General features: G+C 32.7%; 1 protein-coding gene across 1 annotated transcript; it reads right to left on the reverse strand.

Moving 5' to 3' along the window:
- Positions 1 to 15,963: 15,963 nt before the first annotated feature.
- Positions 15,964 to 16,778, reverse strand: LOC102623028 (uncharacterized). The gene has a single exon (XM_006491659.4). It carries the CDS (start codon positions 16,717 to 16,719, stop codon positions 16,060 to 16,062), a length of 660 nt encoding a protein of 219 aa, XP_006491722.1. The 5' UTR covers positions 16,720 to 16,778; the 3' UTR covers positions 15,964 to 16,059.
- Between the last annotated feature and the right edge of the window lie 3,982 nt (positions 16,779 to 20,760).

Here is a 20,760-nt window from a genome sequence, read left to right on the forward strand (position 1 = left end):
TGTTCGGTTCTCTTTTCTATGTGTTGACGTGTTCTCTCATGCAATTGCTTGACAAATTCAGCTTTCTTTTTACCATCCATACTAGCACGCTCATCAATAGGCAAAGGTAATAAATCCAAAGGAGTTAATGGATTAAAACCATATACAATCTCAAATGGTGAAAATTTAGTAGATGAATGGACAGTTCTATTATAAGCAAATTCAACATGTGGAAAACATTCTTCCTAAGTTTTCAAGTTCTTTTGAATAATGGCACGCAACAAAGTAGACAGAGTTCTATTTACAACCTCAGTTTGTCCATCAATTTGTGGATGACAAGTAGTAGAAAACAAAAGTTTAGTACCCAACTTAGTCCACAAAGTTTTCCAAAAGTGGCTCAAGAACTTAGCATCTCGATCTGAAACTATGCTCCTTGGTACTCCATGCAATCTGACTATTTCCTTGAAAAATAAATTAGCTATGTTGGTTGCATCATCAGTTTTGTGACATGGAATGAAATGTGCCATCTTTGAAAACCTATCAACAACAACAAAAACAGAATCATTTCCCCTTTTTGACCTAGGTAAACCCAAAACAAAGTCCATAGAAATATCAACCCAAGGTTCACTAGGTATAGGCAGAGGGTTATACAATCCATGGGGTAAAACTCTAGACTTAGCATGTTTACAAGTGATACACTTCTCACATATTCTTTCAACATCACGTTTCATATGTGGCCAAAAGAAGTGTTCTTTTAAAACATCTAAAGTCTTTGCAATGCCAAAATGTCCTATTAAACCACCCCCATGAGCTTCACGCACAAGCAATTCACGCAAAGAACTATGAGGCACACAATTTATTTTCTCTAAATAAAAGCCCATCATGCCTATAGAACTTACCAAATGCAACTTTCTCACAAGCATTAAACACATTAGCAAAATCAGGATCATTAACATATAATTCTTTAATGTACTCAAATCCTAACAACTTTGCATTTAATGTAGAGATAAGTGCATGCCTTCTAGATAATGCATCAGCCACCACATTCTCCTTACCTTGTTTATATTTGATCACATAAGGAAATGGCTCTATAAATTCAACCCATTTGGCATGTCTCTTATGTAACTTACCTTGCCCTTTCAAATGCTTCAAGGACTCATGATCAGTGTGTATAACAAACTCTTTAGGTAGAAGATAATGTTGCCAAGTTTCCAATGTTCTCACCAATGCATACATCTCCTTGTCATAGGTAGGATAGTTTAGGGCTGCTCCACTCAATTTCTCACTAAAGTAAGCAATTGGATGCCCTTATTGCATCAAAACAGCTCCAATACCTATACCTGAAGCATCACACTCAATTTCAAAAGTTTTAGTAAAATCAGGTAAAGCAAGTAACGGTGCAGAAACCAATTTTTCCTTAATTAGACTAAATGCCCTTTCTTGTTCACTACCCACTTAAATCCCACATGTTTCTTCACAATTTCAGTTAATGGTATAGCAAGGGTGCTAAAATCTTTCACAAATCTTCTATAAAAACTAGCCAAACCATGAAAACTTCTTACCTCACTTACACTTTTAGGTGTAGGCCACTCTTTGATAGCCTTTACCTTCTCTTCATCAACCTCAATTCCTTTAGCACTTACAACATAACCAAGAAAAACAATCTGATTTGTACAAAAGGAACACTTCGTCAAATTAGTATACAACTTTTCCTTCCTTAAAACAGTCAATACACTTTGCAAATGTTCAATGTGTTCAATAGATCAAAATATCATCAAAATAGACAACTACGAATTTACCAATAAAAGCACGCAAAACATGGTTCACTAACCTCATAAAAGTGCTAGTTGCATTAGATAACCCAAATGGCATCACTAACCACTCATATAAACCATATTTTGTTTTAAAGGCAGTTTTCCACTCATCTCCTTCTCTAATCCTAATTTGATGATATCCGCTTTTAAGATCAATTTTACTAAACACACAAGAACCATGCAATTCATCAAGCATGTCATCAAGTCTAGGAATAGGATGTCGATACTTTACAGTGATTTTATTAATTGCACGACAGTCAACGCACATCCTCCATGTTCCATCCTTTTTGGGCACTAGTAAAACTGGTACCGCACATGGACTCATGCTCTCCCTCACATATCCTTTTGCCAAGAGTTCTTCAACTTGCCTTTGAAGCTCCTTTGTCTCCTCGGGGTTACTTCTATATGCAAGTCTATTAGGAATGGTAACTCCAGAGACGAAGTCTATTTGATGCTCAATTCCCCTAATAGGTGGCAAACCGTTAGGGACTTCATTTGGAAATACATCATCAAAGTCCTGTAAAAGAGTCACAATAGCACTAGGCAAAGAAAAGTTAAGCTCATTAGTGTGTAAATAAGACTCTTTGCACAAAAGTACAATGATAGGCTGTTTTGAAAAGAAAGCCCTCTTAAGCTCGCTCTCTTTTGCAAACAAGTTCACTTGCTGCCTCTCTTTTCTCTCAACAATATTTTTTTCTATCTTTTCACTTGCTTTTCTCTCAATCTCTCTTTCTTTTGTACTCTCATTTTCATTTTTTGTATCACTCTCTTTTTGTATTGACATTTGATCCTCATACACTTGCCTAGGTGTTAATGGTACAAGAGTGATTTGCCTTTTGTTCATTACAAAAGAATATCTATTTAAGTAACCATCATGTGTCACACGCCTATCATATTGCCAAGGTCGACCCAAAAGAATGTGTCCATAATGAATGGGTACTACATCATATAGAACCTCATCCTTGTATCTCCCAATAGAGAATGAAACTAGCACTTGTTTATTTACTTTAACTTCCCCACAATCATTCAGCAATTGTAGCTTATATGGCCTCGGATGTTTCAAAGTTTTCAAAATTAATTTTTCAACTAAACTAGTGCTAGCTACATTAGTACAACTTCCACCATCAATTATCATACTACATACTTTATCTTTGATGTGGCATCTAGTATGAAAGATGTTATCACGTTGTACCTCTGCATCCTCTTTTACTTGCATGTTGAGAGCACGACTAGCAACCATCAATTTACCATCAATAGGATATTCTACACCATCATTAGCATCCTCCAAAGGTGGCATAGGATCATCATCTGATTCACTCTCGGTTTCAACATCACCATCATCCCTCAAGATCATTACTCTCTTATCTGGGCATTGAGATGCGATATGACATGTCCCCAAACATTTAAAACACTTAATATCTCTATTTCTAGAGTGTTGGGAATCAGATTTACCTTTGCTTTGGTTGCCTCCCTCTTTATGATCCTTTATTGGCTCAATCTTAGGCTTTGAAACAACCTTTTCATATTTGCTCCATTTTGACTTCCATGAGGAAGATGAACCCAAATTGGTTCTAGTGGAACCTTTCTTTTTTAGTTGTCGTTCCACTTTCATGGCCATGTGAACCATGTCTTCCAACTCAACATAGTGCTGCAAGTCAACCACATTAGCGATATCTTGATTTAAACCATGTAAAAATCTTGCAATAGTGGCCTCTCGTTCTTCTTCAATATTGGCTCGAATCATGATTATTTCCATCTCCTTGTGGTAATCTTCCACACTTCTAGAACCTTGTATAAGACTTTGAAGCCTTTGGTGCAGTTCCCTATAATAATGACTAGGAACAAATCTCCTCCTCATGATGGCCTTTATCTCTTCCCAAGTGTTTATAGGCCTTTCACGATTTCGTCTCCTACTCAAAACAAGTTGATCCCACCAAATAATAGCATAATCAGTAAATTCAACAGCAGCTACTTTTACCTTTTTCTCCTCAGAGTAGTTGTGGAAATCAAATACTAACTCCACCTTTTTTTCCCACTTCAAATAAGCTTCCGGATCATTTTTACCTTGAAAAGAAGGAATTTTCAGTTTGATACTCCCCAAATCATGATCTATACGTCTTGCCCTTCTATTATCTCTTCCACGCATGTCAACGGTGGCCTGGTTATCAAAATCATCTATGTCATCGCCATCTTCTTCTCCCATGGCAGCACTCCCTTGATTACCTCTTACATTAGGAGCTATTGGTTGTTGCCCCTTTGTAGATTGGCTATGGCAGTATCTTGCCTCTCCAATTTGTCACGGATCTCTCCAAACATCAGATTCATGTGCTCAAATTGGTCTATAGCTTCTTGTTCTTTTGACATATTTTTGATCTGAAAAGAATGTTAGCAAAAAGACCTTAGAACACTCCCTCACGTGTTTCATTCAGTTTGATGTCACTTAACTCTCGTGTTTAACACACAAATTGGCTTTTACCCTCTAATGATCTCACAAACTTTTGCCTTTTACCACACTTAATTCTCTCTTTCAGTTCTTTATTAAACTAAATAAACAAAATCAAGAAAAAAAAAACCCAAGTGGCACACCAAATATGACAATCCAGCACACTAACAAAGAAAAGAAATTAAGAGGACACAAAGAATGAAAAAGGAAATTGAAGAAAGGAAAGCAAGCAAGCAAAGCAACACAATTGATATGTGTGTAAACTATATCAAGGAAAATGAATAACTAAAATTCAATTTGATGAAAGTAGAAATACTTGAGTCCTTTTGTAATCTTTTTTTTTGTACGTTTTTTTTTCTTTTTGATAATCAAAATAAATAAGAGATTCAAACCTGATTAGAAACTAGCTCTGATACCAAATGATGCGAATCCCACAATGAAACTTTGAAACCCACACTTAATTTGTAGTTTCAACTTCCCAAGAAAGTTCTAAACAGATTTATGACAAACAAAACCTTGACCCAATGCTTAAGAAAACATAAACCAAAGGTATAGAGAATGATATTGACGCCATACTCAAGAAATAGATGAGAAGGTGAGTGATAAGTCTAAATTTAGAACGCCACAAGAATGCAACTTCTTGATAAGTTCACTAGTTCTCAAAAGAACCAAAGAAAGAATAATCTTTCAAATTCAAATAACATTAATCTCTAATATTATTACATACAAGGTTGCTGAATTTAAATAGGCTAAAAGAAACCCAAGATCCTAAAAATACAAATGGAAACATTGGAACAACCCTCCAAGTAGGTTTGTCAAAGGATGTTTCAAAAGTCTTCACCAACCCACCATAATTAATGGTATCTTTGACAAACTTAATGCTAGCCTACTATAATTAATGCTATCATTGACAAACTTAATGTTAGCCCACCATCATTGATGGTAGACTTACCTTACACATTGACAAACTTGAAACAAAACAAACAAATGAAGTTGAAAAACAAAGGAGTCGTTGAAAATCTCAAGTCTAAACAAGCTGTAATGAATTGGTCATAACTCCTTCTAGAAACCTCCAAATCCAGTTCTGCAAAATTTATTAGAAAGCTAACTTAATTATCTTTCTAACGGTATATAGCTTGCACATTACTTATGGCTCAATCAATACAGTTTTTATTCCGAATTTGACCTTTCTGCATTTGATACAAATTGTGTATTTGGCTGCCCAATAACTTGAATAATGCCCACAATGCCTTGTCTTCTCTTCAAGCCCAATTCATGATGTCTTGCATCTTGAATTGCATTTTCAATCCATATTTTCTCAATTAATCCATTTAAAGCAGCTTGCATCTTTTTGGCATTTGCTCTTGTAATTGGACCTCTATGAATGTGCAAAGGATCACTTGAAGTTTTAATGGTATTCCCTTGATGGTTCTCATCAAGATTTCAATCTTGTCCTAAAGAGTCACACATGCTTGCTGTCAAACGAATTTTTCGATATTTAATTGGCACCATTAATCTTGGCCTTTGGTATCCTAGGGGAACTCATATTGACTTAATTTGTTATTCGAATGCCGACTTTGCCGGATATAAGGTTGATAGAAAAAGTACTAGTGGCATTTAGTAAGAAACAAAACTCGGTTGCGCTTTCAACCACCAAGGCAGAATATATTGCCGTAGGTAGTTGTTGTGCACAAATTTTTGGATGAAACAAATCCTTAGAGACTATTGTATTAATCTTGATCAAATGCCTATATTGTGTGACAATACTAGTGCTATTAATCTATCCAAGAATCCCATTCAACATTCTAGGACTAAGCATATAGAAATTAGGCATCATTTTCTAAGAGATCATGTTCAAAAAGGAGATGTTGTGATTAAATTTATTTCTACTGAAAAACAACTTGCGGATATCTTTACAAAACCTCTTAGTGAGGAGCTTTTTATAAAGATACGACATGAACTTGGAATGATGAATATTGCATCTAAAATTATGATTTATAATTTAGTTGATGTGTTTGATCTTGTTACTTGTATGCATTTATGTTTCATGTTTTAAATGGCTTATTGAAAAGTTTTGAATCACCAAATGATTTAAAATTGATCAATTTTTAAGACAAAAATAAATTGGTGTGTATAATACAAGAATAAGAGTTTACCAAAGTTCAACCGAAAGATCATTTTTTTTCTTTTTCTCATTCACTGGACCAAATTCGGATAACTGAATTTATTAAATCGGTAAGCTGAATTAGCTTTGGAGTTCTCTGGATCACATTCGGATAACAGAATTCAGCAAACCGGTAAGCCGGATTAGGTTTGCTTAATCTCGGGTCAACATCCGGATAACCAGATTGGAAAATTCAGAAAGCCGAATTCAATTTGGATCTTACTGGACACAAACCGGGTATCCGGTTATGACATCCGGCAAGCCGAATCTACACAACTCCTTTTCTGCCTCAAAACCGGACAACCGGTTAGGAAAATCAGTAAGCTGTTTGCACTTTGGAAGCATTCTGGAAACAATTCGGCCAACCGGTTAAGGAAATTGGTAAGCTGGTTACGGTTTTCTTCTTGCTGTCCACTAACCGGCTAACCAATTAGTGAAATCCAATAAGCCGGATTCGCCGTTCATAAACTATATCATCTTCTTTCTTTGTTTTGATAAACCAGATAGCTCCTTCTCTATCAAGTTGTTTCTTCCTCTCTCTTTCTCACTCCAAAATCCATCATTTCCACTCATTTTCGATTCAAATTGATTCATAAAACTTATTCCCCATCCATTCTTGTGTCCAAAATCATCTTTCAAATCTATTTTTCGCATCAAACTCACTAGATCTGAAATCAAATCTAGGGTTTCAAATGATTTTTCTCTATCTAAATTTCTTCCTCTTAAGCCGTTTTTAAACCGAATTACACCTCAAAATCTCTTTCAATCCCCATCATCTTCCTTCTCATTGCCTCATTTCACTTCAAATTAATCAAAATCACCATGTCAAGTTCACGGCCGGTTCGTGGAAAAGGCAAAGAACCGGTTCAACAACTCAACAGGTTACGGCAAGCAGGGGGCACCTCTAATCAATCCAACTTTGAGTCTACACACTTTCAGAACAAGCATTTAGCCAAACGGTTTCACCAAAGTTTCATGACTCGTGATGTACTCTCTACGTTTTATGTTTTACTGGATTGGCATAATAGTCTCACTATTAGTCATAGAAATTTATTTCAATTGTTGGGAGATGTTGGTTGGATTAATGCACTTATGATTGAGGAGAATGTGTATCCCGAATTAGTGAAAGTGTTTTACTCGAATATGGACACTTCCGAGGAGAACAAGACTCGAGTAATTACCAAGGTTGGAGGCGTTTTAATTGATTTTGATGTTTCCGTATTAAACTCTATCCTAGGATCCTCCGATTTTGGCCTAGAAATTTTTTCGCCTAGGAAATCTCTCAAAATGGCTAGTTATGTTCATGTTGATGCCGTTCGAAATATATGCCGGCGCAATGACCTTTCTGTTGAAAATTGTACCATTCACTTTCACACTCAATGTCTCTGTCTCCAAACTAGGATTTTTTTTCGTTTTATTCAGTCCATTGTACTTCCTAGATTAAGGCATTTGGATGCGGTTTCCCACATGGACGTTGCTTTGATTGATTGTATTCTTAGACGTCGTCCGGTTAACTTGGGTTATACCATCATCCGCACCATGTTGACCATACCTAACTTGATTACTTGTTCCCTTCCATACGGTCATTTCATTACCCAAATCCTTAAACACTTTAAGGTACCGATTCATGAACCATCGTGTAGACTGTCTAAGGGTATAGGGGATGACGCTGTATATGCCTTAGGTTTTGAGTGGAGTAATGGCACTTGGGTCGAGTTCACTGAAAACAAGTACACTTTCCTTGCTCCAAGTGATGATCAGCCACCCAATGCTATGGTTCCTGCTGATCAACTTCCTGATTTCTCGCTTCTGTTTCGAGGCCAGCGTCGACGTCGAGATCCTCCAGTGTCTACCTCTACTCTTGCTAACTCTGCACCTGATTTACCATCTCCCGAGCCTTCTGTTTCTGAAGAGGTCACTCTTCAGCAGCTATGGATGAGGTGAGGACACTCTCTGTGCGGCAGACTGAGTTTCAGCAGCAGCAGCAGCAGCTCATTCATGGTCAGTGTCTCCTTTTTTAGCACTTCGGTATTCCATATCCATATCCACCTCCATCACCACCATCCTCACCACCTCAGTAGTCTTTTATGCTTGTATTTGAACACACCAACATTTACTACTTTATGCTCTTTCGTTTGCTATTTGGATCATGTGGATAATTATGCTTGTTTGTTATGATTTTGGATTATGTATTTGTTTTCAATTATATAGATTTGCTTTGATTGTTTGTTATGTTCTTTCCTTATGTTTTGGATATTTTTGAACTAATGTGCTTGTATTGAGATTTTTGATGATTGCAAAGGGGAGCTTTTATTATTTTTGATGATGAAGGGGGAGATGTAGGAAATGTGGAAAATTTCATTTGTTATGAAAAATATTCATATGCACTTATGCAGGGGGAGTCTTTTAAATCTTTTTGAAATTAGTCTTTAACCTTGCATTGATTAAGGGGGAGCTTTTCATAACAAAATTAATTTTTTTATAATGTGTTTTGTCATCATCAAAAAGGGGGAGATTGTTAGCCTACATGGCTATAAATGTTGATTTTGATGATAACAAACTACATGTTTTGGTTAAACAAAAATTTATGTATTGTGCTTTTATAATAAGAAAATGATTTTATGGAGTTAAGTTGTTTTCAAGTTGTGGACTAAAATGAAAGAATTTTACAATCTTTGATTTTAATAAATATTATTTTCAATTTAGAATTTGGACCTATTTGAAAGTATTTAAATATTTTGGGTCATTCTATAATTTCACTTAGTTTGAGCGATATCATAATTTTAGAAAGTTTTGGGATTAACAAAGTATTACTAAGAAATTCCCAAATTGGACTTATCTGAAAAGATTTATAACGTTTTGGGCCATAATATAGTTATAAAAAGTTTTGAGGTCAAAATATAATTTTTAAAAAATAGTTTACTGTAGCAGTTACTGTATCAAGCGGCTAATCGGATGTGACAAGCGGCCAACTAGATTTTGGGCAGTAAGCTTTTGGAACATAAACGGCTATCCGGATTTTGTAAGCGGCATACCGGATGTTCTGAAATTCAAATTTTTGCTGTAATGGTAACCTAAAAGCGGATAAACGAATTCCATAAACGGTAAGCCGGTTATCACCAAAATGTGCATAACGGCTAGTTTTTTAGATCAAATTATATAAACTCAAATCTAATTCATTTTCAATCTCTCCAGCAAACAAAATAAAAAAGCACACAATATATATTGAGCTCTCATTTCGCAAATCATCAAACATTGAATCATCTTTGTTCTTCAATTTGTATATCTACTCTTAAAGAGAGTTTTTGTTGTAATGTTCATTTTCTCATCTTAATTGTGAGTGTTTGAGTGTGTGAGACATTTGAGTGAAGAGATTGAGAGATAATCTTTGTTGTAAAGGTTCATTGATAGCTTGGAAGTCAATTGTAAGCATTTGAAGCCTTGGAAGACTTGGATAGTGAAAAACTCAAGCTTGGATCGCTTTGAGGCATGGACGTAGGCGGGGATTGCCGAACCACGTAAAAATTCGTGTGTTTGTTTTTTTTTTCCCTTACTCATTTATTATTGTGCTTTTATTGAACTTATTGCTTTCGAATTTATTAAGGCATTAGATTGGATTGTTGTGTGGTTTTATTAGGATAAGTTTTAAAATACTAATTCACCCCCCTCTTGGGTTGCACAACTTGTATTTTAGAGAGCTATACATACACACTGACACAATTTTATGTAGTGGAATTTATTTGTTAATACTTCCATGAAATATTTTATGTTAATAGATGCCTAGATTACTATATTTGATGCCCACATGTATTGCAGCCTCTTAATTTTTCCTTATTTAGTTTGGTGTTTGAATCAATTTTGTTCACAGGAAACTTGCAGGTCGCTTTGTAAGTTTCAATTTCCGTTTAGAGTGCTATCGGAAGATGGTATTGTTGCTGGAATTTTTACATGAAGTCTTCCTAGAAATCTTATTGTTGGAGTACTTGCATTAATCTTTGAAAGTTTTGTTGGGTAACTTGGCTTGGTGGCCGGAATTCTTATTGCTTTTCTTAGAGTTTGATTGGAGTTTGACAGCAATTTTATACTTTGGGATGGGTTTTTTCAATTTGGGATGTTTTATTATGTATTGGTGGAGATCACATTGGATATTAGATTTATTTCTTTTGAAATTAATTTTTGGATTGAATAAATGTTATTTGATATTAAATTTTTTATGATATTTGTTTTATTAATTAATTAAATTTACAAGCAGGAATTCATCAATATATTATAATTATAATATAATTTTAAAAAAAATAAAACTTTATTATGGAAAAAGACATCATATATTCTATCATAAATAATTTCCCACCAAAATTGAATAATAAAATTTCAAATAATAATTGAATTTCCCACCAAAATTTAAAAAAATGGCGCAAAAATTTAAATAAATTCAATTTTTAATTTAATTATTTTTTAATTAAAATATTGTGCGACGGATATATGACTATGAAATACTATCATGAATTCATGATGAAAAATATTCTGTTATAAATTAATAACAGTGATATAGATGACGAATGAACTGTCTGTCATATACCCCTTTTTATGACAGTTATTTCCCATCATCTATTACATATTTTCTTGTAGTGATTAGTGCCAAGACTAGTTTTCCCGCAGCAAAATATCTTGTTTCTGGATCTGACAAAGTTCTGGTGGTAAAAAAGATAGGCTTTTGCGCCCCTTCCTCTTCTCTTATTAATACAGTATTGACTAAGATGTAGGATACAACGAGATACAAATAAAGTTCCTCCCCAGGTTTTGTTGTAGAAAGTATGGGTGGCTGGAGGAGAGAACTCTTGAACTGCACTAGGGCCTCAGATTGCTCTCTTCCCCATACTCCATTTTTTTTGGGGCTTTCATAAGCTTGAAAAAGCTTTTACATTTATCAGACATCTGGGAGATGTATCTGTTCAATGCCGCAATTCTTCCTGTCAGCACCTAAGTTTTCCTTGCGGTTTTTGGCTCCGTAATTCCTAGTAATGCTTTGACTTGGCCTGGATTGGCTTTAATTCCCCTCTAGCTAACTATGTGGCCAAGGAAATTGCTTGAGGAAACCCCAAAAGTGCACTTCGTGGAATTGTATTTCATGTTGTAGTTCCTTAGAATGTTGAAAACTATTTCAAATCTGCAATGTGATCTCCTACCTGTTGGGAAAAAATCAGGTTTTTAAATTTTTATAAAACCTTTTGAAGATCGCTCTCATATAATATATAAGAATTTGTATTCTAGAAATCGTACCTTGAAAATCCGATTTGGCTTTTTCCGTTGAAATGATTTAGGCTCCTAGATCACGATCCGCCACCACCACTCCTGTTAGATCACGATCCGTCACCACCACGCTTGCTAGATCACGAACTGTCACCAATGATCTTCCAGGTTATGACTCAGGTTCGATCTGCACTTGACGTGTGGGCGCTTTTATCACTACCAAAGCAACTAGCACGAGAAAATTTTTCTCTCAACAATGGAGAGAAAAATCTTATTCTCTGATCTGTATAAAGTGGCTTCTTCTTTTTTTCTGTTGAGAAAAATAAGCCTTATATATCTCCCTTTAGTGAAAACCTTAGGCTCCAAATAATGCCCAAAATAAAACTCACGTTACTTTTCATTTAATAGGGGACCCACCATGTAAAATAACATAAGGCCCCTTATACATAAGCTTATTAAATGGAGCCTCCCACTAAATGATATATTTAGGCTTTTGACCCAAATAGCTAGTTATCTTGCTTATTAGTCCAGTAGTGGTGCAGTCAATTAAATGAGCTAACCCGGGGATCATTTGGGAACATACAATAGTGGCTACAATAATTAGGCATGTAATTAAACTAGCCCAATTATTTAATTCCAAATCTACTCCACTAAAAGATTGGAACTGACTTCCATAATTGTATGCTCGAATAATAATTCGTCCCAAGCCACATTGATTTCTTTACTGCACAATCCTTTGTACCACATCGTTAATTAAATTGATATCTCAACTGTCCAATCAATTTAATAACATCTTATTCCTTGATCCTTACTGGTTTTCTCTAATGATCATTTTCAACATACTAAATATGTTGACACACTCTGGCCAGAGAATTCTATGATCAAGTACCGAAAACCTATCAAGAGATGTGTTGTACAAATTCTATATTGTTAATCCATAACTCCAATACTCATAATTGCTCCCACCAAGATACCGGGTAATCTTGACCACAAGGATGTGTCGTGCCCATTGGTAACTCAAATGAAATAACAATCGCAATCGTGAAATCATAATTAACTCAAGATTAAGATTACAGTAAAATCAACGCCTATGAGATTTAATAAGTCTGACAGTTATTACAAAGTTAATTAAATCTCATATGTGATCCTGTTCAATGTAGTCGTACTACATCAATAAATTCATACATGATTAAGACAAATCATTCAATGAATTTATTACAGTCTATACCTAAATAAAGTGCCCAACTTTATTTATCAACTGCGAACTAAATTTATTTAATCATAAGATAACTTGTATTTATGTCTTCTGTGAATCCACATGGTGATCACATAAATACATATAATATGATTAAATGGACTTTAATACAAATATTAATGCAATTAAGATATTTGAATAAAATACCTCATTTATTTTATTAATCAAAAAAATTATTTATTACAATTAAATAAACACATATGCTTTTAAAGAGCATATTTTTCCAACACTACCATCATCTTCTGAACGAAAATAAGGATAAATTAAATTTTTATACATTTGAAGGATAAATTGAAGATTATTTTTTAAAAAAATAAATTTAAGTTTACCCGTTGTAAAATAATCAAACAATGCCAATCTTTGGAATTAGCATTAACTCCTTCAAGGCGGAAGAATATATATTTTGGGTGTTTGTGTGACGATAACAACGCTAGGTTTAGCGTCGAAGCAAAAACAAAAGCATTTTATTATCATATTTTTTTATTACAAAGTACATTGCTATGCATGGTAATAGGTGTATATAGAAATAAAGGAACGTCCTATTAAATCTCTAGAAGATGGCAGTTTTTGACCGCCAAGACGATTAATATATATGTATTCTCAATTATGATTACAAAGTTGCTTTTCTTTTAATTAGAAATTTCTCTGTAATCACTATTTGATATATGCATGTTTTAATTTGAAAGAATGTATGCCTGCGTGGAAACTGTGGGACACATTTTTAGGTACTCTTTCGACGGCAAGACTTGGCGAACGAGCAAGAACCAAGAAAATATTAGCAAATTCTTTCCCAACTGCTTTACCCTCTGATAGAACTTGTATGGATTCATTTTAATTGGATGTTACTTAAAAGTACTTTATGAAACAATAACAAAAGATTATGTTGCGATTCTTTCAAAAAACAACTTTAAGCTGGCTACTTGGTTGAATATCATCCCCATGTCCGATTCGAAGATTCTCTACAAATCTCATTTTTTGTTGACTAGTACAAATTGATACAACAGTAAATAGAACGTTACAAGCCAAAAAATCTTAAGAAAAAATAGCTGCGAAATTTTAACACCGTCCAAACAAACTTGTTTAGCTTGTAGTATGAAAGTATAACCGAAAATGGCGCAAACGATGTATACAGCAACTTAAACTGTTACATGCCACATTAGAGAATTTTATCAACAAATGGAAGACTTGCATATTATTTAACGAAAAATACTTAGTGTAGAGAAAGATAAGAGAAATAAAGAAGAAAAGGGAAGAGAAAGAGTGGGTGGATACAGAAAGAGAGTAAATTTTTCTCATCTTTCTTTACACTAAGTACAACTCTTACTTACTTTTTCTATGATCCACGAGGGTCTTTTTTGTTGGAAGATGTCTTTATTTCTTTTAGATTAAAAAAATTTAATTTTTTTTTTCAGTTCAAGGAAAAATAAATAAAAAAAAACATTAATTAAATGTTCCTTGTAATAATTTATTCATAAAATTAGACTGCAAATATCCTGCTAATTAGATAAATGTGATAAGATTCCACATGCATTATGAAGTTTCAAAATGCCAAGAAAATGGTCAATCAAACTAATTAATGTTAAAGGAGAAAGCATGTGAAATAAAAATTTTTAAAAAAAATTAAAATTATACGTTCATCAAACTTAACCTGACTAAATATAAAATATCTGCTTCAGCTTCACGATGAAGATTGCAGTGATGTACAGTTCATTGGTTGGAAACAACGACTCATCAGTACCTCAGTTCCCAGAACGTTGAACTAAAAGTAAAAATCATCTGCTTTGTCGGGCTCCTTTAACATTAACACTCCAAGATTCTGATAAACTTAGGTATTACTAAATCTTCGGAGTGTTAAGGTGTTACCTTGTCAGAATTGTTAAATTCAAATAGTCCCACCCCATAAATTAATTTAAATACACTTAAATCAACCATAAAAAATAATAAGCCTCGTTAATCTATTTTGGATGATAATGGCAAGAATATAGATCATGAAAATTTTTGTTACATTCTCAGATTAATTTACAGTTACCATAAGAAGTACGGATTTCATTTAGTCAATTTTGGATTCATTTACAATTTGCAATGCGGTAGTAAGTTCATTAACCTCGCGAAAATGATTATGGCCACAGCTACCCTAATCCTAAGCGATCCAACTTACTTTTCTAAATTATGAAGTACCTTTGAAAGTTCATTTTTAAAATTCATTTGGAATTTTTTCCCAAAAAAGTCAAATGTCAAGTGGTCCATAATTTTATCATTCTACAATTCCAGATTAGATAAGAGTATTATGAGGTGGTTAATACTCGAACAGTCTCTGTAAAATCCAGCCCAATCATACCACTAATTAGTTGGCATCAAATACATATTCTAGGATGTAGTTACACATACACTTCAACATTATTGCATTATCTTAACCCAAACTCTTATACTAAAACAAACAACTAAGGGCCTGTTTGGTTTTAATTATATATCATGGGATTGGATAAACTTTAGTGTAAAATAATCTTTATATCATGTTTGGTGTAAAAAAAGTAAAGGTATGATAACAATAATGGGCTCACCACTTAATTCAAATAGTAGTAAAATTTCATCCCAAGGGGACCCTTAGGATTACATTTTCTAAAATAAAACTTTGTCCTCTACTATTCATGAAATTAAAAACTATAACATATTAAATATTAAAAAATATTAAGGAAAGATTTTATATTTTTTTTATAAATTTACCAATAATTATTGATTTAAATTAGATTATATTACATGTCATTTTAAAGTAAATCTACGATGATTTTAATAAATTAATATATGAGACATATTATTAATTACTAGCTAATCTCATGGCATACCAAAAACAACATAATATTATATATAATTCAGTATTATCCAATTCAATCTTATTTTATATAATCCGATCTAATCCAATTCGACGTATCAAACCAGCCCTAAAAATTTGGCATTATTGAAACATAATGGCTATCCAGTACTGGAACCTCCCAAAAAGATAGCATATACTGTAATAAATGTTTAAAAAATTATTTTTAAAAAAATAAAAAAGAAAAAATTAGTCAATCTATTCTCGTTGAGAGAACAATTATATATTTATTTATCTTAAAAAATTGGACAAGAAAAAAAAAAAAAAAGTGTCAGCAGAAAGGTATCAACCTCTGTACATAGGAGAGCGTTCTTGCAGGACAACCTTGGATAGCCTTGACTGCCTGAAAGCCTTAATCGGACTTGGAAAGTACCATTTAGTCCCTCCCTTTGACTTCCCATAATCCGATGTCGTAACAGCCACGGACCTGGATCTCCTCATCTTCACTCTCCTCTCCTCTTCCACATCAACCTCTTTGTTGCCTTTTTTATTATTACTATTATTATTACCAATACTGCCGCCTCCCTTCAACCACCCCCAAAACGCTGTCGTCGTTTTCGCTTTACTTCTCTCTTCAGTCGCAGCATCAACAGGCTTCGACTTTGACATGGACCGCACAAACATAGGCACCGCGACAGATCGAGATCTCCGAAAAGCCGGCTCGCTTTCTATCAAACCGCTTACCCGCCCAACTGTCCCGATACCCGCGCTCAAATTCTCGCCCCCTGATATTGAAAACCGAGAAAATGACGACGAAGAAGACGACGAAGACGATGTCGTAACGGTGCTACACGAGCAGGCACAGGGTCGCACGTTGGCGCAGTCCGGGCAGAGAGATGAGAGGCGTTCGCGGAGACAAGTTGGACAAATTCCCGTACGGTGTCGTTTCGTTGGGTGTTCTGGACATTTCCACACCTCCTCCTCGTCCATGTAAATCGCTGCCATTTTTTCTCCTTTCCTTTTTCCTTTTTCCTGCGTTGAATTATATATAGTTTCTGTGGTTTTGAAAACGGGTGACGTTTATAAAGTCAATATAACATACACGTGACCATGGTTGCCCAACCATGGTTGGACATTCAACCTTGGTTGGCAGAACAGCACGTTTTTGTCTTTTATTACGTTCGCGTATGTTCCCCCGACGTTCGAAGCTGATTTACGGGGACGCTACTTGGTGTGAACGCGTGTAAGACATTTTTGATCTTTAACATCATGAGCATGACCCAAAGGAGATAAATTTGAAATCAATCAGTCATGGAAGAACAACTACGTTGTGGGTCCCTAAATTATTGAATTTCAAGTAATAACCAAAAGTTAGGTTTTGGAGTCAACCTAGCATGCAGCGCTGTATCTCATACAGCGCATGCGTGCAACCGGTACAACCGGTTTTTAATCGGTTAATATAACAAAAATTATATTTTTATTTATTTTTAATGTGAAAAAATTATTAAAAAAAGATAAAATTATAATTAAATGAGGTAAAAGATTGTAATAATTTTAAATTTATAAATAGTATAAAAAATATAAAAAAAATTATAAATATATCACAAAATAGTTATATTTCTACTTATTTTATCAAATTTCAATATTTATAATGTATGTTTCAAGTTTACTTTTCAAATTCTTATTTTTCATGACAATTTATTTAAATTTTGGTACGTTATTTCAACTCATTTTCCCACTAGTTTTTGGTTCTATATTTCCACTCTTTTCATCAAATTTCAGCTTTTTAGACGAATATTTCAAGTTTATTTTTATATCTCTACAATCTGTTAAACTTTATCTAGTTTTTGGTAAATTCTTCCAATTTATTTTTTCACCACTTTTTGGTTCTATATTCCTACTTTTTTTTATTGAATTCCAACATTTTGTTTGGATATTTCAAATTTAATTTCTAAATCTCTATTTTCCGTTAAAATTTATCAAATTCTTAGTAAGTTGTTTCAACTCATTTTTTTACTAGTTATTGATTTTATATTTCCACTCTTTTCATCAAATTCTAAATTTTTAGATTAATATTTCAAGTTTATTTTCCATATCGCTATATTTTGTTAAACTTTATCTAGTTATTGGTAAGTTGTTCCAACTTATTTTTCCACCATTTTTTTTTTGTTCAATATTTCTACTCTTTTTATTGAATTCCAACATTTTGGGTAAATATGTCAAATTTATTTTTCAGCTCCCTACTTCACGTTTAAATTTATCAAATTCTTGGTAAGTTATTTAAACTTTTAGGTTAACTTCTTCCATTCTTGTTCCCAGCACTTTTTTGGTTTTATATTCCAACTATTTTCATTTAATTCTAACATTTTGTTTAAATATTTCAAGTTCATTTTCTAGATCTCGACTTATTGTTAACTTTTATCAGATTCTTGTTAAGTTTTTAAAACTTTTAGGTTATGCTCCTCAACTCCTGTTTCTACCATTTTTTTGTTCTATATTTCCACTCTTTTAATTTAATTTCAATATTTGTCATGAATGTTTCAAGTTTATTTTTTGATCCCTACTTATTGTTGGATTTATTAGATTTTTGGTAACTCTTTCCAAATTTTAGGTTAACCATTTCAACTATTTTTTTTCACCACTTTATGGTTATATATTTCTACTCTTTTTATTGAATTCCAAAATTTTATTTGGATATTTCAAGTTCAATTTCTAGATCCCTACTTTCCATAAAAATTTATCAAATTTTTGGTAAATTATTTCAACTTTTGGGTTAACTTATTCCACTCTTATTCCCACCACTTTTTGGTTCTGTATTCTGACTATTTTCATTAAATTCTAACATTTTGCTTGGATATTTCAGGTTCATTTTCTATATCTCAACTGATTGTTAAACTTTATCAAATTCTTGTTAATTTCTTGAAACTTTTAAATTATGCTTCTCAACTCTTGTTTCCTCCATTTTTTTGTTTTATATTTCTACTCTTTTAATTTAATTTCAATATTTTTTGTGAATGTTCGGAGTTTATTTTTTGATTCCTACTTATTGTCGGATTTTTTAGATTCTTAGTAACTCTTTCTGAATTTTAGTTTAACCCCATCAACTACTTTTTCCACCACTTTTTGGTTCTATATTCCTACTTTTTTTATTGAATTTCAATATTTTGTTTGGATATTTCAAGTTTGTTTTCTATATCCCTACTTTCCATTAAAATTTATTAAAGTCTTGGTAAATTGTTTCAATTTTGGGTTAATTTCTTCCACTCTTATTCCCACCATTTTTTGGTTATGTATTCCGACTATTTTCATTGAATTCTAATATTTTACTTAGATATTTCAGGTTCATTTTCTATATCTCAACTAATTGTTAAACTTTATCAGATTCTCGTTAATTTCTTGAAACTTTTAGGTTATGCTTCTCAACTCTTGTTTCCACCATTTTTTGTTTTATATTTCTACTCTTTTTGTTTAATTTTAATATTTTTCGTGAATGTTTCAAGTTTTTTTTTCCTATTTATTTTTTAATTTATCAGATTCTTGGTATCTCTTTCTGAATTTTAGGTTAACCCCTTCAACTCTTTTTTCCACCCTTTTTGGTTTTATATTCCCACTTTTTTTATTGAATTTCAACATTTTGTTTGGATACTTCAAGTTTGATTTATAGATCCCTACTTTCCATTAAAATTTATCAAATTCTTAGTAAGTCGTTTTAACTCATTTTTCCATCGGTCATTGGTTTTATATTTCCACTTTTTTCATCAAATTCCAATTTTGTAAGTTGATATTTCAAGTTTATTTTTTATGTCGCTATATTCTATTTGACTTTATCTAGTTATTAGTAAGTTGTTCCAACTTATTTTTCCACCATTTTTTGGTTTAATATTTCTACTCTTTTTATTGAATTCCAACATTTTGGGTAAATATGTCAAATTTATTTTTTAGCTCCCTACTTCGCGTTTAAATTTATTAAATTTTTGGTAAATTATTTCAACTTTTGGGTTAACTTCTTCCACTCTTGTTCCCACCACTTTTTTGGTTCTATATTCCAACTATTTTCATTTAATTCTAACATTTTGTTTAAATATTTCAAGTTCATTTTCTAGATCTCGATTTATTGTTAACCTTTATTAGATTCTTATTAAGTCCTTAAAAATTTTAGGTTATGCTCTTCAACTCTTGTTTTCATCATTTTTTGGTTCTATATTTCTAATCCTTTTTTTTTTAATTCTAATGTTTTTCGTGAATGTTTCAAATTTAGTTTTTGATCCCTACTTATTGTTGGATTTATCATTTCTTGGTAACTCTTTCTGAATTTTAGGTTAAGCTCTTCAATTCTTTTTTCCACCACCTTTTGGTTTTATATTCTTACTCTTTTCATTTAATTCCAACATTTAACATGAATGTTTCAAGTTCATTTTTAAATCCCTATTTATAGTTGAAATTTATCAAATTATTGGTAACTACTTACAATTTTTGGGTTAAGCTCTTCAATTGTTGTTCCCACCAGTTTTTGGTTTTATATTCCTTTTCTTTTTGTTGAATTCCAATATCTTAGGTGAATATTTCAAGTCTATTTTTAAGATTCTTACTTCTTATTGGAATTTATCAAAATTCTTTGTAAGTTTTTCCAACTTTTGGATTAACATTTTCAACTCTTTTTCCCACCACATTTTGGTTCGATATTCCCACTCTTTGAAATAAATTCCAATATTTTGGGTAATGTTCCAAGTGCACTTTATGAATTTTTTCTTTCCTTTATAAGTTTTCAAGTTTCTAGTAATTTGTTCTCATTTTTGCGTAAGTTATTCTTACTCTTTTACACATGATAATGATTTTATGTTTCTATTATTTTCATTAAATTCCAACACTATAGTCACAAGTTCTAGGTCCTTTTTTCTTATCTAATAATAGTATTCTTTTTAAAATAATAATAATTTCAATAAGGTAAATTATGTTTAACCCCTTGCTATTTTTACAAATATCAATTTACCACATAATATTGAAAAATTGTTATTGCAACCCTTTATAAATTTCAACATTTTGGGT

Source organism: Citrus sinensis, chromosome 4, assembly GCF_022201045.2.
Source record: "Citrus sinensis cultivar Valencia sweet orange chromosome 4, DVS_A1.0, whole genome shotgun sequence".
NCBI classification, from domain to species: Eukaryota; Viridiplantae; Streptophyta; class Magnoliopsida; order Sapindales; family Rutaceae; genus Citrus; species Citrus sinensis.

Bases quoted from the DNA above. Each gene is read 5' to 3' on its own strand.
- LOC102623028 (XM_006491659.4), bottom strand. From the start codon at position 16,719: ATGGCAGCGATTTACATGGACGAGGAGGAGGTGTGGAAATGTCCAGAA.